Source organism: Camelus bactrianus, chromosome 7 (genome assembly GCF_048773025.1).
Source record: "Camelus bactrianus isolate YW-2024 breed Bactrian camel chromosome 7, ASM4877302v1, whole genome shotgun sequence".
In the NCBI taxonomy this organism is placed as follows: domain Eukaryota; kingdom Metazoa; phylum Chordata; class Mammalia; order Artiodactyla; family Camelidae; genus Camelus; species Camelus bactrianus.
The window spans coordinates 2,712,653-2,739,329 of NC_133545.1; the positions used below are offsets into that span (position 1 = coordinate 2,712,653).

At 56.3% G+C, this 26,677-nt stretch overlaps 1 protein-coding gene across 4 annotated transcripts in view; it reads right to left on the reverse strand.

Moving 5' to 3' along the window:
- Positions 1–26,677, reverse strand: part of DPP6 (dipeptidyl peptidase like 6) — an 846,122-nt gene that overhangs the window by 101,596 nt on the left and 717,849 nt on the right. For all 4 annotated transcript variants that reach the window (XM_074366690.1, XM_074366691.1, XM_074366689.1 and 1 more), the window contains exon 8: positions 13,328–13,448. In XM_074366690.1, coding sequence (XP_074222791.1) covers positions 13,328–13,448 — 121 coding nt within the window. The remainder of the gene's footprint in view (positions 1–13,327; positions 13,449–26,677) is intronic.

Below are 26,677 nucleotides of genomic sequence, written 5' to 3' on the forward strand. Positions count from 1 at the left end.
AGGGAGGAAGAAATGAGTCAGTCTGATTTTCCGTTCCACGGCAGAGACCGCTCAGATGTTCATTATAACCTTGCTGGCTGCTAATTTGTAGCTTCTCCAAACACTCAGGTAGACTGCCTTCAATCTCCTTTTTCATACTGGGGGAGAAAAGACAACAAACGCGTCTCCTGGTGGCTGGAGACTTAAGCAGGAAATTGTCAAGACATGGAAACAACCTAAATGTCCATGGACAGATGACTAGATAAGGAAGTTGTGTATATACACAGTGGAATACTACTCAGCCATGAAAAAGAATGAAATAATACCATTTGCAGCAACTTGGATGGACCTGGAGAATGTCATTCTAAGTGAAGTAAGCCAGAAAGAGAAAGAAAAATACCATATGTGGAATCTAAAACAATTATGCAGATGAGCTTATTTACAAAATAGAAACAGACTCAGACATAGAAAACAAAAGTTACGGTTACCAGGGGGAAAGGTGGAGAGAGGGATAAATTAGGAGTCTGGGATGAGCAGACAGTAGCTACTATATACAAAATAGATGAACAAGGTCCTACTGTACAGCACAGGGGACTCTGTTCAATACCTTGCAGTGACCTGTAATGAAGAAGAAAATGAAAAGGAAGGTATGTCTGTACACGTATGACTGAAACATCGTGCTGTGCACCAGAAATTGACACAACATTGTAAACTGACTACTTCCAAAAAAAAAAAATTAAGAAGCTACTCTTGCAAGGGGCGCCCAAGACCTTTGATGACTCACTGCAAACCCATCTGCCGCATAAATGCAACTCGGCCACAGTCCTGGTCGTTCTCCTATGTGAAGGGCAGTGTTTTAGGGCCCCAGTGATGCCAGAAGGAGACAGTGATGCTGAGCGCAAGCAAAGGCCTCACACTTCTGTTAAAGCGGGTATCTGAGCAGCTTACCTGGAATCGACCTTTCTCTCTGTCTTTCTCCTTCTCTCTGCCTTTGTCTCTGTGTCTCTGTCTCTCCCACCTCTCTGTCTCTCTCTGTGTCCCTCCCTCAGCCCCCTCCCATCTCTGGCTGACTGTCATCTGTTTTAACATCATCTGCTTCGGCAGGTCTCAGAGCAGAGAAACTCAGTTCCTCTCGCCCGCCCCTGCATCACCTGAGTCCGAGTCAGGGAAGGCCCGTCCCCCCGGGAAGGCCGTCTCCCCGGGAGCCTGAAAGGGCTCTACCACGTAGTTTTCCGTCCCCCCTTCAGCGCTGTGTTCCCTTAATGCCGACTCTCCCAGACTCAGCTCAGTGCTGCTGAAGTGACTGCATAAACTCCAGCTCACAGAAGGAGCCCCGCAGCGCAGCGTCCCGGACGTGACACGGCGCAGCCTGCGCCAGGGGCGCAGCGCAGCAGTCACAGCGGGGGCGAGACCGCGGCCTCGCCCGCCCCCCGCAGACCTCAGCCGCAACCGCGCGCGACCGTTTCTCGTCTCTGGCCTTTATTCTCTGAAGCTGCGTGGCCGTCAGAGTGTGGTACGTTACGCTCCCTGAAGAGTCCAAGGAAACCTTCGTTTGGGCCAGGAACATGGGGCGCTTCCGGCACTGGGGTTTGGGGAGGAGTCGCCCAGTCCTGAGGTCTGTGCCTCTGTCCCTCAGTTCCGGGCTCCCTCGACCCCAACACCCTTCAGGAGCCAGAAGGCGGGCGGAGGGCCGCGGCGGGATGCGGACTGTCTGAGAGGAAGCAGCCGGCCCCGCCCGGCACACGGGAGGACAGCATCGCTCATCAGAGCCAGGAGGGGAGGCCCGGAATATTCCCTGACCTCCTCCTGTGTGTCGGTCCCCATGCCCAGTGGTGCCATGATGTGGCAGGACAGCCAGAGTCTCTAGCCATCAGCTTCTCCCCAGCTATTTCATAAGACTCCCCATTAGGACAAGCTTAACTCTGCTGGGTCACATCCCCCAGGATCTCAACCTGCAAGTGTGCAGTGAGTGACAGACGGAAGCTGGAAGAGGACTGGGAACCCGGTGGTGTTCATATCATGAGAAAGAAATTTAGAAAAAATTTTTAAGGAATTAGCTTTCGAATTAATGGATTAGTGGCTGGTTGGTTTTCATACTTTCATGTTTCTACAGTCTTACATCAGAGTAGATGGTCCTGCCAAAGTGTCTCAATGGTGTTGAAGACCTGTACTACATAATTAGAGCGTGTTATGCACCACCTTGGGCACGTGGTCCAGAATCAAGGATTTTGTTACGTGCAGTTCCTCACACTCCCCACGTCTGTGTAGAGACACGGCCGGGGGATTTGTTGGGGGAGAGGATTAACAGTTAGCAGAAACCGGGCGATGGGGATGTGAGGACGTCGGAGATGATGAAGACAGTCTGAGCCGGACACTTTAAGGAGCCGCAGACCTCAGGCTGCCCAGCAGAGGCGCAGAACCACACCCTCCGGCAGTCTGGCGGTTTTGTCCCGAGGGCTGGGCAGAGCCTGCTTCCTTCAAGAAGTGACCCTGTAACCTCCTAGAAGGTCGGGCACCTTCCCAGCAATATCTGCTTAAAATCCCAACACGCTCCAGGCTCAGCAGCCACACAGCTGTTTGGTTTTTCTATTAATAAAGCAAGTGCCAGATGCACAAATTCCTGCAAAAAGAACAAGGTGCTGGATGGATGTTTTTCCACCGAGAGCGGCAAGGTCACCTCCTCTTTGGGTATGCCTGGCACCCAGGAGTTCCAAGGCTCAGGGGCCGTTTCCCATTGAACGGATGAGCCTTGGCCTTGGAGTAAAGCCCAGTGTAGACGGAGGGGCTGACTCAGGGGCCTGTGCCCAGAGGGAGCGGGTGCCCTGCCTCCTGGGGGACGCTGGGCCTTGCTACTCGGGGGCTCAGAGTCACAAGTTGTGCGGTGGGGACACTGGGCCTGCGTGCTGACCTCCACCCGGTGCAGGAGTCACTCCAGGACAACACAACACAGTGACCCCAACCCCCTCTGCTTGGCCTTCCCAGGACCACCTCTCCTGCAGCAGGGAGGCTAAGACGCAAGGCGGACTGCAGCCCACGCCCCGGGCTGCCCTTCCAGCCCCGGCCCCGGTTCACGGAGTCAGAGACAGGAGCACGCCTTCCCCAGGGTGCGTCGTCCAGGCGGCTCTGAGATGCAGAAGCCAGGCTGTCACTTCACCCCCGCCCCTTTCCAAGGGCAGCCTTTCGCAAAGAGAAAAGCCGTATCGAAAAGGCAAATTTTATTGGAAGAAAGAAGAGGGGGTAAAAAAGAGAGGCAGGCTGGGGGCAGGGAGGAGGCGTACCAGAGGCACAGGGTGCACCTCTCCCCAGCACGCAGGGCCCCGTGTGGGCAGCAGAAGGGAGGAGACAGGGCTGCCCTGGGCTGTGCCCCACCCCCGCTTTACTGCCGGGGTGCGGGGCTCCCGCCACCCACCGACGAGCCTGAGGACAGGGAGGTGCCTCACTGCAAAGTCCCCTGTGCGGATACAGACTTCACGCTGCAGGCCCAGCACAGACGTTAAGCATGAAGCGCAGCCGGGGGGGAGAGCAGCCTCGCCTGGTCCGTCCCGCAGTGTCTCCAGAGCAGGGAGAAGACACCGAGGCCCAGAGAGGGTAGGAAGCGGGCTCAGTGGCGAGAGGGCAGAAGCTGGCCCGGCCTCTGAGCCGCAGGCAGAGCTGTTCCGAGCACCTGCGAGCACGGAGCCTACCCTTTCCTCCAAGGGTTTGCTGCCTCATTTCAGCAGAAGTGTTAGCAAAGCTCTCGATGCAAAAGGTCTCACATCCTTACATGACTTAAGGAGACAGAAAAGACTAAAAGGAACTGAAGTTCCCAAGGGCATTGGGACGTCAGCCACAAATACCCAAAGTTCATTAAGACTCTGTAACGAAAAGATGAAGATGTGTTTGTCTTAGTCTCACAATCGATGCATAATTAAAAGCTTTAAAAATATAACCACGGAGCATCATGTATTATTTATCAGTATCTCTCAGGACTAGGTAGTTAATCGTGAGAAACCTTCCTCAGGACCAGTGGGAACTCTCCGCACGTGTTTAGGCAGCGTTTTCCCCGCAGACGTCTCATTTCTGATTTCACAAGTCCAGGCAGGCTCTCCCCTCACACGAGTAAGATCATCAGTTACCTTTCGGAGACACTGACAAGCCCACACTGGAAAATCAAACGCAGATTCTGCTCCGGACCCCGAGGACCGGGGTCTGCCGTCCAGCCGTTTCAGTGTCACACGAGGCCGCTGCAGTGGGCCTGGCTGTCCAGCGGTCCCTCCCCTGCAGTCGGGGGCTGCTCACTGGGAAGCACATCCGTTAACACAGGGACTCCGAGGAGATGCCCAGAAGGAGGGAGCACGTGACACTGACCGGCCTTCTCGTGGCAGCAGCAGCCCCACAAGCCGGTGATGGGGGTGAGTCCCCCCACTCCCAGCCATTAAGCAGGAGACAAGGTGAGCTTGCAAGGACAGGAAGTTTCGGACCCCAGCTGTTTCTCAGACGGGCCAGCGCGGGCACGTGGCGTTTCTATCTGCAGCAGCTCCTGACACCACGTGTGTTCCGCGCCGACGGCACGCCCTCACCCGGGCCCCACCCCTCCCAGCGCTGGGCGGCGGGGGCAGCACTGAAGCCTCACTGGGCCCCCCACACCCAGCTCCCTCCGTGGCCCCCGCTCTCTGGCTGCCCCTCAAGCTTCCCATCGGTTCTGAGGGACCCACCAGCAGCAAACTCCTCTTCTGCTGTGACCCCAGATCTGGGGTCTGCCGCCCGGATGCGGCATCTTTAGTGTTGCTTCCCTGGCAGGTCCGGTTCCCCCTGCTCTGGACGGCGGCTGGGGCGGCACTTCCCGGCCCTGGTGACCAGCTCTGGGGGATGAGCTGCGGGCAGGAGAGCCTGCCCCGTCAGTTCCAGGCCAGCGTGTGTCCCCCAGAACAGAGCGCCCCCTTCTCCACCAGCATGCTGGCTGGCCCTGCCTGAGGCCCTGGGCCGCCCCGGGGAGCAGACCCTGGAGGGGTGGCTTCTCCTCGCGTTGAAGCCCTTCGGTGGTGCTTGGTTTGCTTTGTGTGCGTTATTCACAGCCTGACCGTGCCTTGCCCTTCCTGCCTCCTCTGACCAGGCTGATTTCAGCCCAGGGGGGAGGATGCCGGGCTGCAAAGCAAGGTCACGAGCTCGGTCCTTAGCTCTGAACTTGACGGGAAATTCCAGGTCAAATTTCCAGTATCTGTTTCCATCGGCAGGGCCCCCGCCGCCCCCCAGACGTCCTAGACTACCATCCAGCGTTCTACAGCGGAACGCGTTCCTCCCTCAGCCTGCTCGGCGGTCTCGCCCCAGCTTTGGCTGCATCACCTTCAGTGGAGAGCTGTCAGAGAGACATCCGGAGACCGACTAGGATGATGCCCAGTCCCCACAACCGAACGGTCCGTCTATCGTGTGGCTGAAACCCCAGCTCTCACTGTGCGTGCCCAGGGCGCAGAGGCAGTGAGACAGAATGCTGACCAAAGACCAAAGCACCCGGGCACCGTGGCCGTCAGGAGGCGGTGATGGTAAGTACGGGAAACAAGGAGCCACGAAGGGGACGATTACGGGCAAGACATCTCTGCAAGTTTCTCTCGGGAGAAACCCAAGACCACCACGTGGCCCTCAGCCCGCACCTGGGGGCGCGCTCCGGGGATGCCGTGCTTGCAGCTGCCCGGGTCCAGCCTTCCTGTAAAGACACCTCTGCCCGCTTCGTGGCAGACGCTCGCTCTGCGCTGGGCACACGGCCACCTGAGACTCGGTCGCGTCCGACAGCAGGGCGGGCAGGCGGGAGCTTTACCCTCAGAGAACATCTCACCTCCACGCGCTGACACGGAATGGCGCGGACGGCAAGGTCACATGGCGCTGCCTCCCGGCGCCTGTGCTCTCACGGCTATGATCTTGTCTGACCCCACAGTGATTCTCTGGGGAAGGTGCCTGAGCTCTGCCTTTTCAGATGAGGAACCTGAGGTCAGACAAGGTACGTGACTTCCTCAGGGTCAGCGGGCCCTAAACGGCAGTGCAGGGACTCAAACTCAGGCCGCTGGGCTCTCAAATCTGCGCCCTGAGGGGTGCGTTTCATGGAGCTGGGTGTGTCGAAGGCTGAGTGCCCAGCAGGCCGTGCCAAGGTGATGGACGGTCCACTCACATCTGAGCACCGATCAAGCCTATCTGCGGAAAGTGAATGCAGCTTTCGTGCACACAGTGGGCAGGTGGTTAGGAGGCCAGGTCTGGAACCACTTACTGGCTGTGCGACCACAGGAAAGTCACTTAACGATGCTGAGCCAAGTCTCCACAGCTGGGGCCGGAGAGCAGCAGTGCTCCCTTCCCACAGAGGGTTCGACACGTTATTCTACACCAGGCCCGGCAGGGGACGGGCTTGGCCAGAGCTGGGGGTTCCTGCTCTCGTTCCTGCAGCAGATGAACCGCGAGCCGCACGATTAGGAGGCGGCATGCAGCCCGGTCAGCGGCAACGCTACCCCGTCGGCGCCTCGGATGGGGATGGCCACCGTCCCTGCTGCCTCCCCTGCTTCCTTTATCCCTGCGGATAAACCTGAAGCTCACGATCACAGTAAGGGTGACAGTTCCCGTGGCTTTTCAATAGCCAGGTTGTGACTTTTGCTGAAGGAAGTTTGCAGAAATGAATGCCAGTGACACTGAAAAGAGGGAGCCCAAATGATTTCCTTGGGAGGGTTTCTAGGATTCCTGTGTCCAAATTTTGGAGCTGAGGCAGCACCCAGAGGACAGGTAAGAATGTGGAGGGACCATCACGACTGGGAGACGTGCGGGCAGCAGGGGGTCGCAGTTCACCTCTGGTGACTATGGTCTACATCTCACGTGGTCAGCGGCAGTCACGGTTCACCTCTGGTGGTCAGTGGTCAGTGGAGTCACGGCTTACCTACTGCAGGAATAAGGAGTGGGGCTGGGGATGATCTGATGGGACCTGAGGAGAGGAAGTGGAGGGCCCAGCGCGGTGGGCGAGGAGACCCGTGGTAGCCAGCTGGACCGCGTAGACTGGCCATCACCTCCCCACGCACCTGGCGGTTTCAGTCCCTGCCTTTGACCACTGTTCTTGTGCACAAGGACCTAGAAACCTGAAGACGTCCGTCCCTGGGTCAGAGAAATTGTAGACGGAACGAGGGGAGACGAAGGCCATCCCCTCCACGCCTGGGCCGGAGCTGAGTGGGGCCCCGCTGAGCAGCCTTAGGCTCTTCTGTGTTTCTCCACAAGGTGAAATGCACATGTGCCCCAGTCAAGGTCACTGACACTGTCTGGAGCTGGAGACGAGGGCTACACAGGAAAAGCGCTCGCTTCACTTACACGAAAGACCGAAAGCACTAAGTTACTGCACGAAAGGTCAGCCGTCAGGTGCAGCCAGTGCTCAGGCCAGCAGCTCTCAGGTCTGGGGGCAGTTCCAGGTGCCGATTACCTGCAGGTGTTCCCACTGTCACCTTCCTTTCTTATCCTTCTTCAGAAGTCATGGGTGAATTGAACATCATTTTTAAGTATTTAATTTCTGCGAGCCATCATGAAGCATCCTTCTGACCGAGGCACCAGACCTTTGGTGCTCACAGAGAACAGACCGGTCAGGTGTCGGTGACAAACGGGGGATGTGACTGCAGCCTGGTGAATCTAAACGCAGAGAGAAGGTTCGGAGAGATGTTCATTCCGCACAGGTGTCCTCTCCAGGTTGAGTAGGAAGCCACACACTTGCTCTGTAAACACATCACAGCCAGTAACTCAGGAGTGAATAGACTTTAAGAGTTTTCAGAACTGACACTGGGGGGCACTGTTCTGAGAACTGTCCCCGTGTGGGCTCCTTTCATTTCCATCAGACCTCAGGGAACAGATCGCTGTGACTCTTGCTTTTCAGATGAGAAAACAGAGACACAAAGGGTTACATACGCATCCAGGTCCACGCGGCTGGTAAGGGGTGAAGCCACATTCGGAGGCAGGCACAGGGGCCACAGAGCCCTGCTCCTGACCGCAGCTCTGCCGCCCTCGCAGGACAGGGCTTTGTGAAGCCGATCACAGGCTTCTGGCAACTCAGAGAGAGGTTTCCCGGTCTGACCAAGACTCCCAGCACGCACATCAGAGAAGTAACCCGCACTGAGTCGGAAGAAGCACAAAGCCATGGTTTGAACAACAGCGCACGGGACTGACCGTGATTCCACGTCTGTGGGCTCCTGGCCGTGCTGCTTACTCTAGAACCAGCGGGCCAGCCGGAGCACTGCGTGGCGGGGGTGTCAGCTCCCTGCATCCCCACCAGATGCAGTTCGCTGGCAATGAGGTGCCCTAGCCAGGAACCTCAGAGATGTTAGCACTTGAAGAGCTCAGTCAAGAATCTACACTCCAGAGTGGCTCTGTCAGCACTGCAGAGCATCATATCTAAATGTATGTCAGGGAGTTTTAAAAATAGCACAAGAGGCATTGAAACCCCTCCTTACTGATGAAAATCTGGTGTGCAGTACCCCCCACCCCACGTCTAGCAGTCCACGGCGAGGGCTGTGCGCTAGAAGGCTGTGGCCGTGGGCAGTCCCAAACCGGCTCAGGCCACTTATGACATGTGCAGAGTGGGCCGGACACACTGACCGTCCACGCAGGACACAGCCCACACAGCTCACCAAACATTTAATAAAGCACGAGTTTAGCTCAGATCCAATGCGCACGGTCCACGGGGACAGTACTTAGCGATTTCGTTTTGCCTGGGAATTTAGAAAGATTGGGGGGTCGTCAGGGAGGAATTCTTCTTTATGGGGATACATTTCCTATGGGGGCACACAGACTCAGATCACCCCGCCGATCTCCTCTGCGCTCCAGTCGCAATCATGTTTCCCATGAAAGCCGTTCCCCCAGTCCACTCCCTGCCTCCTCAGACAACCGAGATCATAGGGCGTGGGGTCACCCCAAAAACACACTCAGGAAGGGACTCGGCCCGTCCACCTGGGCCCTGGCCTGTGGCTGAGGCCTCTCAGAGCACCGCCTCCTTGCACACGGAGCTGCTGACTCTGGGAGGGACGCCTGAGGAGGCCATGTGAAGAACTGCATGCTTGCCCCAGCCTTGCCCCAGCCTTGCCGGGCTTTGCAGCCTCTGGATGGAAGTTTGAACGTGAAGGGTAAGGACCACATGACCAGGCATGGGTGTCAGACGGGCAGCTCTGACGATTCCAGCTTAATTAGCAAGGCGCTAGCGGCTGTCAGCACGGGCTGACTCCAGCGCGCAGGCCGACTCCAGCGAGCAGTGCTTCCAGCACATTCTGAGCTCCAACTCAGGATGCACAACACATGCCTCCCCTGCAGAGCTCTGGGAAGGGGCCCTACTGTCTCCCACCCCCTCCACACCAGCACCAGCTCGGGGACAGGGAGAGGAGCCCGGGGGTCTCCCGGGCAGGTGCGCAGAGGACAGAGCATCATGGGGGCCGTGCCCCCAGGGGGAGGGGGCGGCCCCCCAGGGGGGAGGGGGCCTTCAGCAGCACCGGGGCTACGGGAAAGGGGAGGCAGGGAGAAAGGAGAAAGAACAGAGGGGAGTGGGCAAGGACACACGCTTCCCGGCCTCACGCTTCTTCCCCTGGTCACTGTCAACTGGGCGCCGCCTGACCGCGTGGGCCCTAAAGCCGAGCGGACGGGCTGACACCAGAGCACAAGCTGGGAGGGCGGGCCGTGCTCAGCTTCACTCCTGCTGACACCCACCCGGCCAGGCCGCCCACCCACAGCGTCCCCGCGTCTGATCATGTTTCCAGGTCCTGTTAAGCTCTGGACTAGTTCAGGTTAAAATTCCACCCCGCGTTTCATCCACCACACCAGACACTGAATAACACCCTTCAGGGATTTCTCAGCTCCCCTGACGCCAGGCTTCTCAGGTTCGCGCCCCTACCCTTCCTCCACCAGCCCCCGGAGGAGCTGAGGAGATGGGGGCTTGTACACACGTGTGGGGGGCTCTCCAGTGAGCCGACACTCTCCAGCTTTCCGCAGGGGAACTAGCCGTTTCATGACAATGGCAGATCACAGATGTTTCTTTTGGGTTATGCACGTGGCCACTTTGGCAATAGGGGCGCAGATGTCTCACGGTTCAGGGGAAACGTGTAATGGCTTTAAGTTTCATTACTGAAAAGTTTTTGGCCCCAAATTTTGTGCTGTACCACTGAACCTCGTGTGCATGATGAAATGATGAAGCTGAAAATAACAGAAACGAACGGCAGCGACAGGAGAACATGATCAGCTCTGACACGGCGACCAGGAGCCTCTCGTAAAACCACGGACAATCCAGCTCGCTGCCCAAACGGCTGCGTGGAGGGAGCTTTGCCAAATATTGCTAAGGCTTGTGTGAAGGTGCAAATTCTTCACAGAGCCCTCGTTTCAAGTTCTCAAAGAGCTCTAGTAACATCTAAATTTTAGTTCTGGAGAACCAGCTGCAGTACACCTTACACAGCTGCAGGGCACTTTTAAGTCGTCTTTAATCTCACATTAAAATCAAAATTCTGTGTAACTGCAGGACATTGGCCCAGAAGTATAATGTAAAGACACGCACTTTGCTTATAGAACCAGCCTGTAGCCACCACGAGGCAGGGAGTCTGTAGAGTCACTGAGACACACGCCCGAGCCGTCAGGGGGCACTTCTGCCTGCGGGGGTTGCTTCCGGTGATGGGGGGGCGTTTCCCACTGGAGGGGGTGGTGGTGTAGACCTGTGAGCGGGGGACGGACATTCCTGGCAGCCCCCATGTCTCCTACCTCTTCTCTCCCTCAGCCCTCAAAGTTCTGGAAAGGTTCAATACATTTAAGATCCTTTTTCAGAAAACAAAACAAATCAATATGGCCTTTGGCTGCCAACAAGCACACGGACTGCAGGGTTGTTTAGAATTTACATAGCTTAGCTTCTCAGAACCAGCACCTCCAGGCACATCCAGCCCCTGCAAAAGCTTTCAGGGTATTTTTCCTCCTACTCTTTTTTCCTTTTTTTTTTTTTCAAGGGTCATCTGGAAGTGAAACAGTTAAGCCACAGATCAGAAAAAGGCAATCTTCAAAGTCTACCTTCCTATTATGAAAAAAGGAGCCAAGATTCCCCAGGGCTCCCAGGCTCCCAGCTTCAGAAGTCCAGGCATCAGGGTCTGCAACCTTCCAGGGAGCAGCACTGAGCAGATTAAGCCGCCACATCCGCTGTGACTGATATAAAATATCTGGGGCCTTGTTATCACACCGACGCAATTTCCTGTAAATGCCTTGAAGAAAAATTTCCTTTCAGTGGATTTGCTAAAGCAAAAGCTAACACCTTGAACTGCAAGGCAATGAGCTTCTTATTTTCTTAGGAAGATGCTAAAAAAGATATTCCAAATGTCCTGCTGATGGATGTTTTAAGGAGATTACTCCTTGAGCAGGTCAAGGCCCTGCCAGCAGGACTCCAGGGCCCTCTCTCTTTGGGGGCCATTGGGCTGTTACCGCACTGACCTCTGGAACTGGGGGCCTGCCGCTCAGCGGGCTATTTGTGCACAGAGCTGGTGAGCACAGTGGACGCTGGACAGTGTCCATTTCACTCCCGTGACATCCTCATGTGAGCTCAGTCAAACCGCAAGGTCAATTCCCCCGGGGCCCAGACGGCAGCTCAGAACCCGGGGTCGTGGGTGCTCTGAGTAGTGGACGCTATGTTGGAATAAACAGGGGGGCCAGGGTGACCACACCGAGGAGGACCACTCTGGTCGGTCCTGAGGTCCCGCATTCTATTAAAAAACCAGCTGCACAGAACTCAGGACGCTGGTGGCCTCTGGAAGGGAGTCTAGGGTTGGGGAGAGAGTTGACTGGAAAGGGAATTTTCTGAGAAGACAGAATGTTCCATGTCTTGACGGGGCTACACGGTGCATATGTTTGTCAAAAGCATCACACTGTGTCCCCACAGCTGCACATTTTATTGTATACAACTTACGTCTCAATTAAAACAAAGGAAATCACGTCACAGAACTCTGTGCCTCAGCGACTTCAGTGAAACTGTGAAGAGAAGTGAGACGGAGCTGACCCGTCTGCCTGCTTCACGTGTCATCGTACAGGCAGCACCCCAGCCTGAGGGATGCACCCCACGAGGGGAGATGGAACTTTCTGGGTTGACCACGTCCTAAGTATCCCCTGACCTCTGCCCTGGCCCAGCACGGAGAGCTCTTGCCGTGACCAGGCGGTCTCAGGCGGGTAGGCTGAGAAGGACATGCTGTTTATCAGCCCGGGGCTGGCGGTGCCAGCCTCCTGGCTCACGTCCGCAGTTCTGGAAAGGGAACTGTCCTGGACTTGGACAGGGACATTCCCCCACTCGTCTCCTCTGACCTTGTGTGACCTTGGGAAGCTGACTCACCGTCACCATGCCTCCTCTGTGAAGTGTCCAGAACAGCACTCATGTCAGGGTCCTGCCACAGGGGCGCTGTGGACCCGATGTTTGTGGCCCCACAGAATTCACCTTGAAGCCAAAACCCCCAAGATGGGGTTCGTGCCCTTCTAGGAGGATGGAGAGGCCAGAGCTTCCTCCCTGTCTCTGTCTCCCTGTCTCTCTCCATCACGGACACGGGGGGAAGGTGGCTGTCTGCAGGCCAGGAGGAGAGCCCTTGCGGACACCAGACCTGCTGGAGCCCTGATCCGGACTTCCCAGCCCCCGGGACCAGGAGACCCGGTGCTGACCAGGCCGCGCGGTGGTGGTGATCGCAGTACCAGCTTACTAAGGGACTAAGGGGGGGCGGATGAGGTAACAGACACCCGAGGGCTTGGCGTGGCGCCTGCACCACCCGCGGTCAACACGCGGCAGTTACTGGGACAGCCAGGTTCTCATGAGCAGGGAGACGGACTATAAGCGTTTGACAAGAGAGCCGCTCGCGCAGATCCGTAGCTGTCTCCCGGCGCCAGAGGAAGGCCAGAGGCAGCAGACGCCCACCGCGGCGGCTGCACTCGGCAGCAAGGCACTCTGCCGCCCCGCCCTCCTTCCGAAGCTCTGGCCTCTTCTTTCCTTTCCCGCTCTCCCTCCCCCGGCAGGACCAGAACCGGGCCCTCAGCCCCTCAGACGGGGAGCGGCAGACCCGCCTGCCTGCGACCCGGGCCGCTCCTGGAGTCACCCTGGGCACAAGGAAGCCGCCCGGCCGCGCCCCCCGCCCTCCGGGGGTGGGGGCCGGGCCGCGGGAAGGCCCCACGCCCGCGCCAGGCGCGCCCACACGCAGACCCCCGCGGGCCGCCTGCTGCTCCCGGGGCTCCGCAGGATCCTCGGCATTTAGCAGACCCTCCAGAAACGGGAGCTGAACTCACAGCTGGAGTCAGAGGAGACATGGCCGCCGCCCACCCCAAGTCGGCAGCAGCGACCCTGGGAGCACCCCGCCGGCCGCGCCGCGGGCCCTACCTTCGTACAGCCAGTCGCTGAGGCCGTTGTAGATGACGCCTTCCCGCCCCGTCGAGACCACGCGGATGGCCTGCTTCCCGACGTGCGCACAATAGTAGATGTTGTTTTCAAAGATAAATATCTGATTTGGAAAGAGAAGGAAACAGTGTTAGTCAAGGCGGTGCTTACGAACAGAGTGCTCTGAAAACGCCCCAAACCAGCGCTGCGGTCTGCGCTTTCCAGCTGCGTTTATTTGGTAGAACAAGGGTGGTCTCAGGATCACTTGGGGTGCAGCCCCCTCCAGTGTCACCCACATTTAAGGCCAGCCCGAGACACAGACTCCACACGGCTCACCCAGCATCACTGTCTGCCACGACTGTGCAGCTTGTCTGATACTCTTGGGTACGTTAACATCAAACTGCATCATCAAACTGCATCGGCCACCTGAGCAATTGTGCTTTTCCTGGCAACTATGACGGGTGGGCTGGGAACCCTGAAATCTGAGATTTCTTCACTCAACATTTATTGAAAATGATTTAGTGGGCACCTGCTCTGGGCCTGTCTTGGGAGAGCACAGTGAGAAGTGAGGTGGGCTGGATTATATTATGTGCTTTTATTTCCACTTACAATCTGGTAAAGAAGTCAGGCTTTGACAGAGAAATGCCCTGATGGGATAGGTGGAGCTCTGGGAGCATGTAGCAGTACTGCTAACTCAGGCCGAAGGACAGGTGAGGATTCCCTGAAAAACTGACTGAAAGTAATTTTTTTAAACTGGAATAAAACACACACGACAAAATTTTCCACCTTAACCATTTCTAAGGGTATGGTTCCGTGGCGTGAAGTGCGTTCACAGTGTTGTGCAACCGTCACCACCAGAACTCTTTGCGTCTTGCAAAATTAGAACCCATCCCCATTAAACACTGACTCCCCATTCCTGTCTCCTGTCCCCAGAACCCAGCAATCAACTTTCTGTCTCTCCGAGCCTGACTCCCCTAGGGACCTCACGTGGGCAGGACAGCACAGCACTGTCCTGCTGTGACTGGCTTGCCCCACCGAGCAGAGCGTCCCCCTGGTCCATCTGTGCTGCAGCAGGTGTCAGGATTTTGAGAAAGTATTTTTAGGTTGAGACCTGAGTGAGGAGCAGGATGAAGAAAGGGGACTGAGAAGTTACGTCACACGGAGGAAACGGCTTGAGAGAAACCCAGAGGCAAGCGTGGGCCTGGGGAGTTGGAGGAACGGGTCCAGGGTCCCCCGTGCCGGGTCCTGCTGGGCGGGAGGGGGAGGAGCAGGTGAGGAAGCCGGGGCGGCGGGTGCCAGCTCCCAAAGGTCTCTGCTCCAGGCTGAGGGGTCCCGGGGCGGTGGAAGCCCTGGGCGGAGGCGAGAGGAGGGAGCAGCACGGGTAAATACGAGTCTTCTCCAGGTGCCCGAGGCCGTGTGGGTGAGGAAGACCAGCAGGAGCCAGCCTGTCACCTCCACGGAGGTGGATGGAGTGAACCAGCTGGGAGACAGCTGGGAGGACGCCCTGACCTGGGAGAGTGACGCGGGAGGAAGCAAAGCGGTTCTCGAGCTGTTCTCTGGGTCAGCTGGTGGCCCGTCCGCAGTGCTGGGTGCACTGGAAGACGTGTGTCAACCGTCAGCCTCTGGGGAGGGGAGGTGGGTGGTCTGGTCAGGGCTGGAATTCTGACGCGTATTAGGCTGATCTGAGGAGTTTTTGAAAATCCTCCCGCCAGGTCCAAGAGCCCAGTCCAGTGGCCAGAATCTAGGGTGGGGTCCTGGGGTCAGCATTTTAAAGACACACCCTAGGCTACTCCACTGTGCAACCACGTTTATGAAGCAGTGGCCCGGGGAAAATCTACCACCTCCCGAAGCTCTCACAGCATAAACCAGCCTGTTCTCGAGGCACCGTTAATTCTGCCCTGTGTTTTCTGCATCTAAATCCTCTGCCTGCTTCCCCAGAGCGCTTCAGAACATGATGCAAATACTCAATGTTTATGGAAACCAAGCTATAAAGACCAAGAACAAGACTGAATTTCAGTTTTTTTTAAAAAAGAAATTCTAAAAAAAATTGTCAGTGTCATGCAAGAGAGCAGTGAGGGGGGTGTTTTGCAAGCATAGGAAAAAGAGTAAATATTGACCTTTTAAATGGGAGACGCAGGAATGGCAGTTCCCACGGACCATTCTCAAGGAAGGACGCAGCTGGATTAAGTGTTAGCTTTCTGCTCAGGCCTCCTGCCTCTCAAAGCATTCGCTTCAGCCAGAAATGGGCTGGGAAGCTTCCGGACACGAGCACACATCCGAATTTAATTTCAGCACCCGTTCTCACAGGCTTGCCCAAGGGTGAGACGCATGACTGAATTTTAACTTCTTTTACACGTTTGAAGCCTACGATAAATCTTCTGAGTCAAATCAGACCGTAGCCGATTAATAATTGGAATAAATAAAATTTGCCATGAGAGATATTTAATCCCTTTTCACCCTGGCTTTATTTTTAGTGGAAGAAAAACAAAAGGAAACACGTAGGATGGAAGACTGCGCTTTGCTTTGAAGATGTTTTCTGTTTCCCTTTGACATCCCGGCGAAGACATGGGAGTAAAGGGTAAGAAAGGCGCTCGGTTTCATCCGTGGTGACACCACACCGGGCACGGGGAGGGTGGGAAACCCCAGGGTGCTGGGTCTCGGTAAGACGAGACACTGGGTGAGCGCTGGGGCCTCCTCTCCTCGCCCACTGCCGTGCACCGGTGGCTCAGCGCACACCCGTCACGTCAGGCTCTGGTTCCGGGGCAGGGGGGGAGCTTCGCCTTCCCCGGGGTGGCAGGCGCCGTCTGATCTGTGCTGATGGCCCAGCCCCTCGCCCACCTGCAGGGCCTTCCAGGGGAAAGCTGCAGAGTTCACTCAGAGCACAGGTGAGGGCTCCGGAAGCGACAAAAATCAGCGCAGACTCGGGAGAGTCCGTTTCCCTTTTCCTGCCCAGAAGTCGGCCTGGGCCCCGGGCGAGGGGCCGGCAGAGATGCAGCAGCGCCTGCTGGGCCTGCGGGGCCAGGAAACCGCATCCACCGGGCCCCGGCCCAAGCAGAGGTCCCCTCAGAGCCTTCTGGGAGCCGCGAAGGAGGAGGCTCGCTCCTTTATCAAGACGCCCGATGTCTGCAGACCGCCCCCGCCAGGGCCGGGAAGGCGGGCGGTGAGTGTGGGTCCGCGGTGTGCAAACCAGCTGGTCCCTGGCAGTGGCAGATCCTCCCACGGGATTATCGACATTCACCTTCCCCCCCTGTGCCCACGACCTGATCAGAAATAGGGAATCTGGCACCCCAAGTTTCTCCTTGGGGTTCATTCTGTCTTCTCAGCGACCAGATTCCAGTATGATAAGACCCCATGTCCTCTGCTTTCTGGCCTCTCCCCCCTCCCCTCCTGTGGCCACGTCACCTCTTTGCAGAACTAGACACATACACTTTTTCGATGAAAGAAATGTCCATCAACTTCACCGGAACACGGGCGATGGAAGGGGTCATGGTTTGCTGGCCCGGACTGCCCTCCCTGCAGCCCCTGATGCCAGTGGAGCCCCGTGGCTCCAGAAGGCGGGGGCGCGACCCAGCAACCCGGAGGCGCGGGAGGCCCGGCTGCGGCCAGTGCCCCTGCTGCTGCCCACGCGGCCGTGCGGCTTTATTCAGTGTGGAGAGCAAGCCCAAGGCCACGCTCCCTAAGGCACGACCAAGAAGGGAAACTCCTGGAAAGCAGAATTTCTGGAATTTTTGAAAGCTCAAAGGGATGGAATCTAGTAAGCCCAGAGATGTTAGAAAACACAGGAAGAGTGACTTTGGAGGAGGTTGTGGTGAAAAGTTTTCTGGATGTGGCTGAAGGGCAAAGAGGTAGGAGGTCCCAAAGCAGAGGAAGTCGGAACCCCCTCAGAGGGCCGCGGGCAGCCTGGGGACGATGGGAAGGGCCCTCCGAGGTCTCGTTTGATGGCACCGTCCATACTGAAGCTCTCCACGTGCGACAGGCCGCAGGGGGCCGTCTGGAGGGGCTACTGAGTGCAGAGCTGCCTCCCAGCTCAAGTCCTTCATCGTCACCCTGCTCCACCTGCATCATGTTGGCAGCTGCACCAATGAAAACGCCGGGAAATTGTCCTAGCGCAGCGTTCCTCCTTGTCGGAGAACTGTGTTAAAATTCAACACATACCCGTTGAGCAAGAGTAACTCTTCTTTCCTTTCAGAAGTCACCCCAGGTTTTCCTCTTTTTCCGAGCCGCCAGGATTAAGCTCCGAAGCCCTCTGCTCAGGATTCAAAGCCATCACCACCCTCCAAGTCACTCCCCATTGCAGATTTCCTCTCGCCAGGCTCAGCTCTCTTCTGTCTCCCAAACGAGCCCGCAGCTTCCTCTCAGCCTGGACAACCCTTCCTCCTCAGGGCCCCCGGTGGCTGCAGCGTCCCTGCCCTCGCCATCCCCAAGCGTCCTCAGCACTTTCTTTCCCTGTGCTCCGTGGAGTCTTTGCTGCCGCAGATTCCCCCTCTCCAGCACCTGCACGTGTCTCTCCACAGCTCCCTCTGGAGTGTGTAGCCGCACAGTATCTGTCACTGCGTTACAGCGACCTAGACTGGCTTCCCTCACACGGAAGCACGCTGTGGCCTGATTTTAAACTGCACGTTATTTTTTCTCTCCCCCCTTAGAGCACTCGCCCTCCCCCTTGGGCACCTGTCGTCCCAGCACCAAGATGTCGGAGGGCCCCGCTCATCACCTCTAGGAGCAGAAGGTGCCATCACCGGACTCGGGGACATCAGTCCAGCGAGGTACCGTCTGGAGGAGAGGAGCACGGCCCCTGCGCACACAGGACCCGATCAGAAGCCTTGGTTGGTCTCCGGACTCTTCCTGTGCGACTCCCTGACGGCCCCTCCCAGGGGAGCTCGGTCTCTAAGGCATGGGCCTGCTGCGACTCCCTTTGGCTGGCAGAGCAGTGAAGCTGTTTCTTTTCTGTCCTCCCAAAACTCTGTGTCCATTTCTATTTTGGCTGCGGGCACAGAGGCCATTTTTTGGCAACAAGCAGGCGGGAATGCGTCTCCTAACCCTTGCTTTTCCCCTCTGCATCCTCAACAGGACCATGTACACGGAGGGGCTCCGTGAGCAGCAAGTGTGCTGGTTTTCAAACAACCAGCTGTCGGATGTCCAAGTTTCACAGGACTTGCCGCGACTTCATCGTGATTCACCAAGGCCAACGCCTTCCCTCATCTCCAGGCACCTGCAGTGCTTCGGCTGTCCTTGCGCTGGATGGCGGGAGCCGCGCCCACGTCCAGCAGCCCCGGCGCGCCCCTCGCGCGGGACCTCGCCCTGAATCTAAATAGAGATTTCTTGTAATTCAAACCAAGTGGACTGGAAATGTGGAGCAAAGTGTATTTCGCTGTTCTTACAAAATGAATCACATTTTTATCAGTTTGATTTTCCACACTGAGCACTTTTGACCACACACGGTTCACACGCTCAAGTGCCATCGGCGGGGATTCTCCGGAGGAAGGGGAGCTTTCGGCGAAACAGATTCTCTTGGTGAATTTTCTAATTAAGAAGAGCTTTCAGTTTCAGTCTCCTTACTGGGGAAATACCTCTGTGTTTTCTACTTTCTGGTTTATTAAATAGGACAAGGTGCACAACGTGGAATCATCGGTGCCTAAGGGTTTTATACAGCCTAAGATCATCAGTATAAACACGTTTTCATTGCCCAGAATTACGGTGTTAAAAAAGGGACTGGATTAAATCTCTTCTGCTCCTGAAGCTCTTTTCCTTGACGCTGTTATTATTACCCTCCCATGTAAACAGTAGGGGGAACCCACCCCAATCTTTAGTATAGGCGTTAGTGGGGTTTGGCTAGCTGAGGCTTTACCTGACTTTTCTGGGAATCTAGAACACAGCGTCAGGTGCCTCACCGAGAAGAAGTCAGTGTCCGTGTGCATGCGTGTGCGTGCGTGTGTGTGCGCGCGCGCGTGTGTAAGTGTGCTGTACCCTCGATAACCCTAACCGCTTTCAAAGTTGATGACAGTAGAAGTGCCCACCCTCATGTTCGCAGGGTGTTTACAATAAAGCTCAGAGCCACACGGGCCCAGTGAAGGGACCAGTTATCTCAGGACCCAGGAAGGGGATCACCACCATCACTGGGCACAACTCAGCCTCTAGTTGTGGAAAATCAAGGTCCAAAGGGAACTGAACGGAATGGCTCAGCACCTGACTGAGCGGCAGCAGCTCAGCTCGGCTGGAAGGTGAAGCAGAGGGAATGCTGGGCTTGAAGCAGAAACCTCAGTTTTCGCTGAGCCCACGAGTCATCCAGCTTTGACCGGGCCCCTTAACCCCGCTCAATCTCACGTCCTTCCCTGTAAAGCACGAGGCTGACGGGATGACCCTGAGGTTCCCTCCACACTTGCCACTGGAATCCAAAGGCTCACGGGTGTCTGAGATCAGGAAAGGACGCTTAGGAAATTGACTAGTGGAGGTATCACCACACTTGTATTCGAAAGGAGACCCACTTAGCATGAAGGCAAAATTCGGCGCTCACAGTGACCCCAGCGTGCTGCAGTTGGGGGGGAAACAGACTCTACATGTCAGTAAAGCCCCAGTCATCATGTCACCTGCTCCTTCCCCCTTCTGTCTTCAGCCGGCACCGCAGCCCCCGCCCGAGGCCCGGCGCTGTCCCTGGCGGCACCTGGACGGGGGCCGTGCCGTTCCTCAGGCACCCGCTCCCTCCTGCCCTAGTGCCTCATCTTGTGTCACTGGGAGATGCCATGGAATAATTCACCGTCTGGTATTAGCATCAACTACCGAACAAACTGCTTCTCTTTAAAGGATTCAGCGTGGAAAGGACACTTCAAAGACACACAGGGGGCCTCTAACAGGGGCTTTTAGGCAGCGTGGCAAACTCCTGGAGAGGGACCCCCACCCCTCTCGGTGGGAGGCTGTCTCCTCTGCCGAGCGGAAAGCAGCCATCAGACGTGCTGCGATCACCAGTTACAGCCAGTCTGCGCAACTCTCGTCCCACCAGCCCAAGGACGGTGGGGTTTACCGGGTTACCCGACCCAGGAGACTATGTGCTTCTGTTTTATGCCTGGCTGGCTGGCTGAGCGCTCAGCGGCAGTCCCCACTTGGGGGGTAGCGCATCTTCCTGCTAACGCAGAACAGTCTCCTGGAGGCTTCACTTCAAGAACTGACAATGTATTTTGGAACTGGCCTCTGAATAAGCCAGCATCAGCCCAGGCCACTCACTCAGGACCACAGGGAGCCCCTGAGTGTCCACTTTCTCCTCTTGGCCTCAAGGACTCTTGGCTCAGCTGGAGTCTAACGGCCCGGACACCTTCTCTTGTCATTCCCCTGCACGGGCTCTCCTTCCGCAAAGCGATGCTGCCCCATTGCTTTCTGAGCTGTGTGTGGAGCACTTATCAAAACTCCCAGTTACTAAATTCTCTTTAGGTTGTCTCCCTACAAAGTTATAATCTCCAAGAAAACGGAGACCTGAGCTTGTGTTGGCTTTTACGCCCACATCAGAGCCTCGCACACAAGGCACTTGGGGCTGGATATTTGTTGGTTAGCGGCGTCATACCAGTGCTGAGGGCGCACCGCGGTGCCGGGCACTAGAGACGCTCTCAGAGGGGCAGGGACACCGGGCTCAGAAAGGCCACGCTCGCCCAAGAGGGAGACGCCAGGGTGTGGACCCAGGGAGCGCGCTCCAGAGCCCGTGATCCGTGGCCTCTCGCTGTCTGGACACCCTGGAAAGGAAGACGTTAGTCCTGTTTTATAGAAACAAGACTCAGGCTCAGGGAAGTTAAGCTTTAAGGCAAGGTCACAGGGCTAGTAAGTGACAGAATCAGAAACGAGCTGCTTGGCCCCTAAGCCCGGGATTCTCCAACGACGGCCCGGGGCCAGCGGCGCAGCAGCACCCGGGAACCCGCAGAAAGGCTAGTTCTCAGGACGTCCCCAGACCTGCGGGGTCCCGGCGAGCCCCCTGGGGACTGACGCACGCTGAGACCCGCTCCCTCTGCCACTGATCACAAACGCTTCCGAGCACCTGTCCGGTGGGAATGGCTGGACCGCCGGGTCTTCACGGGAGGGGGTCTGAGTGAAAACACAGACTGAGGACCAAAAGCTCTCTAAGGACGTGGAGAGAGCGGGGAGATTTGCTGACTGGGAGGAAGCAGTCTGAGCACTCTCTCGATCTTTCTATATCGCACCTAAATTCAAGCCTCATCAGTTGCCAAACACTGTCTTCTGACTCTGAAGAAGTGAATCAATCTCCCAGTATCTTCTGCAGGGACGGAAAATTCCATTCCTCTCTCGGGGAGTTTCTGGGCCTTTCTGGGTACAGTCCAAACACGAGGGGCTCTGTGCCCACGGGAACGCTACCCAGGCCCTCCTGGCTGAGCCGCCTGTGTCGCACCAGGCATCTCACGTGTAGCAGCGCTGGCTCCGAGGGGACGCGGACCCACTACACCGTCCCGCACACGCCACCAGCTCTTCCCTCTCAGACACCCCCTCCGACGTTGCCGGGGTGACGGGTCTCAGAACGCTGCTCTTCTCAGGGCGCTGCGACAAACCGCCAGCCTTGCCTCCAGCCGCTCGGGGCTCATCATCCAGTCTGTGCCTGACCCCGGGTCTTTGAAGCTCCCGTCTCCTCTGGCTCTTCACCCCTCAGCTGGTCGCTGCTCATCAGCGCCTCCCCAGACCGTGCGCGAGGGAGCCAGAGCGAGTCCAGCGCAGAAGCTCACCATCTCCAGCATCTGTGCTTGGGAGATGGTTGCCACGGCTCTGCTGGGACCGGCTCCGGGCCACGCCGTGAGGCGCTCGAGGACGATTTCTGCTACCTTTTGAGCTCCCCATCAGCGATCTTTTCTATTAGTCATACACCAAGACAATAAAAGATAAAGGGAACCCAGAATAAAACCAGAAAATTCACGACAAAGATGCCACGGGTATTAATTTATGGAAAATAATCACCTTACTATTAAATACACATTTATTTAATCAACTAAGGGATACAATTAAATACATGCCAATTTAAACAGCTATGTAATTGAATTATATCAGCAAAGAGTTTTGAAAAATTACAGAATCAGTAAAATTTTAAATGATAAAGCCTGCTGCCTTATGCAGTATGTGACTGATGAAGCACACATAAAACAATTTGAAAATATGTATTATTTACCTTAAAAAAGTATTCAATACTTCAATTAAAAAAGAAATCAATGGGCAAAAAAAAAAGTGTATTCCTGTTTTTTGACTCAGTAATTCCTCATCAGGAATATTTCAGGCCCAGAGTTATTTCACTGCATCGATTGTAAAACTGAATTTTGTAAATAGTATAGATGCCCAAAAGAAAAATGGTTAAATTTTTGTAAACCCACTCAATGAAATATTATGTAACTATTTAAAAATTATGTTTAGAACAAGCATTTAATTGTATGAAATGCAAACTGAATCACAGTGGGCAAAGTGTTGTGATACAAAACTAATTACTGTAACTATAAAATAATTACAACTATAGTTGTTATTATAACTAAGTGTGTCTGCTCTTGGAAACAAGACTAAGGGAATAAACTAAAATATCAGTAGTGACTGTCTGTGGATCCTGGGTCTACTGGTCCCAATTGTAAGAAAATTTCCCCGCTACTTCCTGTATCTTCTACTTTCTGTTCTGGATTACTTTTACGACGCGAAAATCAACAAATAAAAAAAATTAACCAACTACCTAAAATGAACCTGGCACCAGCACTGGGAACGGGGGATAAAATAACGAACAGCCGCCATCCTAAACCCTGCGGGTCACGCGGGGTGGGGCAGCAGAGCCAGCGCAGGGGTGGAGAGCGCCGCCTGGCGGGGGAACCTCGGGGGGGGGGTGCTTTCACGTCCGACACCACCCCGTTCACCCCAGCACTCACTGCTTCTTTCACTGTTGCCTCTGTCTGAAACTGGTCCCTGCGTCAATGGATCATTCATATCGAGAGCAATCGACATTTTGGAGACGAGTGAAGACACGGTGGGCGTCTCCAGCCCCGCGGCGCCGGGGCTCTGCTCCCCCAGGACCAGACCTAACTGGGCACCTGCGTTGCTGCTGCCAAAACAGCATCTTCCCACCGTCTGGGCTGGCAGGACAGCATCTGCGGGGCAGCGGCCGGTCCTCCACCACCCAGCGCTGGGGTGGGAGGGACCAGACGGGGCCCCCTGGAGCCGAGCCGGCAGCCCCTCCCTGCCTCTCACGCGCACGCTGCGGTGGGAGCAGCGGAGCCCTTCCTGTCCAGACTCTGACGTCAGATGGCACAGACGACTCTGGAAGCACCCAGCAGAGGGAAGGTGCAGTGAGGGCCCAGGAGAGACGCAGCAGCTCCTGGTGGGTATGAGGTGGCGTCTGGGGCATGAGGCAGGGTCACTTCGATCTCCTGAGAGGGGCAGCCTGGACTCAGAGCAGCTCCACTGCCCACCCAACACAGCCTGGGGTGGCCCGCCAGACATCCCTGAGACTAGCTCTCTCGGCCGCCAGGTGCCCTTGTGCGCCGGTGCAGAGCACGTGGGCAGATCTCAGTGCAGGGTGGACACCTGCTCCACACTCATTCCACTCCAGTTCCTCAGCGCCTGGATCCGAGCCCTGAGAGGAGCTGCTAATTATCGCAGCATCATGTTGTGGGGCCCAGTGACCAGAGCAGGAGTCAGGAACCTTCTGGAACCCAGCGTCCTGTTCCCTGCACTCCCTCGGGCAGGGCTCTGCCGTCCTGATGACCCCTGCCCACGGCAGGCCTCCCTCCCGTCTGATGCGCAAACACGACTGTGACTCGCAGAGCCGCCCTGGGGTGGGCCCCGGCCATTCTTCTGAGATCTGCCTGGCGGGGGTCCCCGGCCGCTCACACCACAGCACTGGCCACAGCCTTTCATTAAACACACACTGACGTGGCCTCACGAGTGTTTAAAATTACAGCCTCGTACAAGCCCCTGAACGGGCGCTGCTTTGATCCCCAGGTTCAAGGCAAATGGAATGCAGAGAGGTGGAGCGATTGGCCCAGCGGCTCAGCTGGGGTTTGGCCCAAGCTCTTAGCTCCAGGATCTGCTCTGGCCTCTGGACCAGGCTGCTCCGTCTGATACTCAGGGGTACCCTCTGAAACTAGTGCTAAAGAAATGTTGGGACGAATGCATTCTCCAGGGCCACGCATCTTGGCCAGTCACTGAGAGCCAGGCCGGCGACCTCGCAATGCCTGGAGACGCTCACCTCTCGGCGCAACACCGCTCACACCCTGCCTCCAGGTCTCATTAACGCCTCTCATTGGCCGGGGCTGCCGTAACAGAACACCATGGACCAGCAAACATTTATAGCTCACACTCTGCAGGCTGGAAGTCCGAGGTCAGGGTGCCAGCATGGGTGAGTTCTGGTGAGGACCTTCCTCCTGGTTCACAGACTGCACCTTCTTGCTGTGTTCTCGTGTGGAGAAGAGAGGAATCCCCTCTCTTGTGTCTCTGCACCAGTTCCACTCATGAGGGCACCATCCTCACGACCTAATCACCCCCAAGGCTCCCCGTCTAAGACATCACCCTGGGGATAAAGGTTTCCACGTGTGAATTTGGAGGGATGCAAACATTCGGTCCATAGCAATGCCTTCCCATCCTGCTCTGCAAAGCCCATGTCTGTTCCACCTCCTTCAGGAAGCCTTCCATGACTACTTTCCTCTAACTCACGGACACCAGTCACTACTATGTGATGAAGTGAATCTTAATCTTGGAACTGTAGCAATCACTAAGCACAATTCCCTGTCTCAAAACACAGGGGGGTTAAGACTCTAGTTTCTACAATTCTGTAATAACTTCCCTAGATTATGTCATGTCCATATGTCTCGTCCAAATATTAATCTCCTTTAGGCCACGGTCATGTCCTCGATTTTTCCTTTATCTTGCACAAGCGCTGACACAGGTCGGGGCAAACACAGGCTGGGTATCAGCCTGAGCCGTCTGAGTTCTTCGTCCCCAGCCTGGCGCCCCCCACCCCCACCAGCCCTTCCAGCTCCGGCCGCAGCTGAGCTACTGGGGGCCTCACGCAGCCTCACCTGCTGCCCCAACGTGACACCAGCATCTCGGGGTCACATGGAGAGAGGGGGCGGTGTCTGGGACCTGCCCCTCCAGCTCCCACCTCCCACCATGTCACCCCCACTTCTCTTCAACTCGCCAGCCACAGACCCAGGGTGCCTGTTAATGACAAAACAGAAGATGCCTTCTGAAATGCCCAAGGTGGTATCGGTGCCCCTTAGGGGTTGTCAGCAGGTGAGCAGGTACCCCGCCTGTCCGGGACTGCCTGGCGTTAGCACTGGACATTCCAGAAAAACTGGGAGGGCCTGTCACCCTGGGTTCGGGTGACCCATAAATGGCTGGGAGGGCTCAGCTGATCTTCACTATTTGTGTCGTGGGTGGAAAACCCCCGGGATGATCAGTGAGGAAAACCACGGATGTAAGTCCCGCTTCCCGCACCTCCTTGTGCGGACGCTCACGCCCACACGCCCGCACAGGTGCGCCTGCTGTGATGGCACCTGGGACGGTCCTTCAGAGGAGGGCTGCTTTTGCTCAGGCTTAGCCGGAGCGTTCCAGGTCCTCCTAGACTCACAAGGAGCCACAGGACTGTGACACGTCACACGACAGGAACCGTGGCTGGAGCTGGGGGAGGAGGGTGGCCAGAGAAGGCCTGGTCGTCTGATGTCACACATCCGGCCTTGCACTGAAGGACACACTTCTCTTAAAGACAGCCGTGGCAGTGACTGCCTTCGAGGCACAGCCTAAGGAGCCCCGCCTGCCTGTTTCAGAAGAGGCCGCCCCTGCCAGGGGCCTCCCCGCCACCCATCTGGGCGCCTGGCTCGGCTTTGAGCTCAGCAGGGAGCATGTGGTGAAATATTTTAATATGCAGCCAATCTTCTGCTGTGAGCTTGGTAATTAGCACTTCTGGAAAATCAGTGCACTCCAGATTTTTAGCAAAATGAAAATGCAAATTAATAAGGCAAAATTTCAGACTCCTTGTAATTTCAGGAGACATTTAAGCCGCATAAGATCACTTGCGTCATGGAGATGTGACTTGGAGGAGAATTAATGGGACCTCCATCAGTGAGGGGCTTCCTTCGGGGCTGCCTCAGGGTCTTCCTCCCCTGCTGAGAACTAGCCTGCCATCGTCACTGCGGGGTGACAGCGACACAGACGGCTCCCCATGCACGATGGTCCCACTTACGACTTTTTAGTTTTATGGTGGTGGGAAAGCCACACGCATTCAGCAGAAGCTGTACTTGGGGCTCTGAAGTTTGCTCTGTGGTCCGATCCCGTCTCAGGATGCTGGGCGGGGTAGTGAGCGCAGCCCCCAGGCAGCCCCGTGATCACGAGGAGAAACCACGA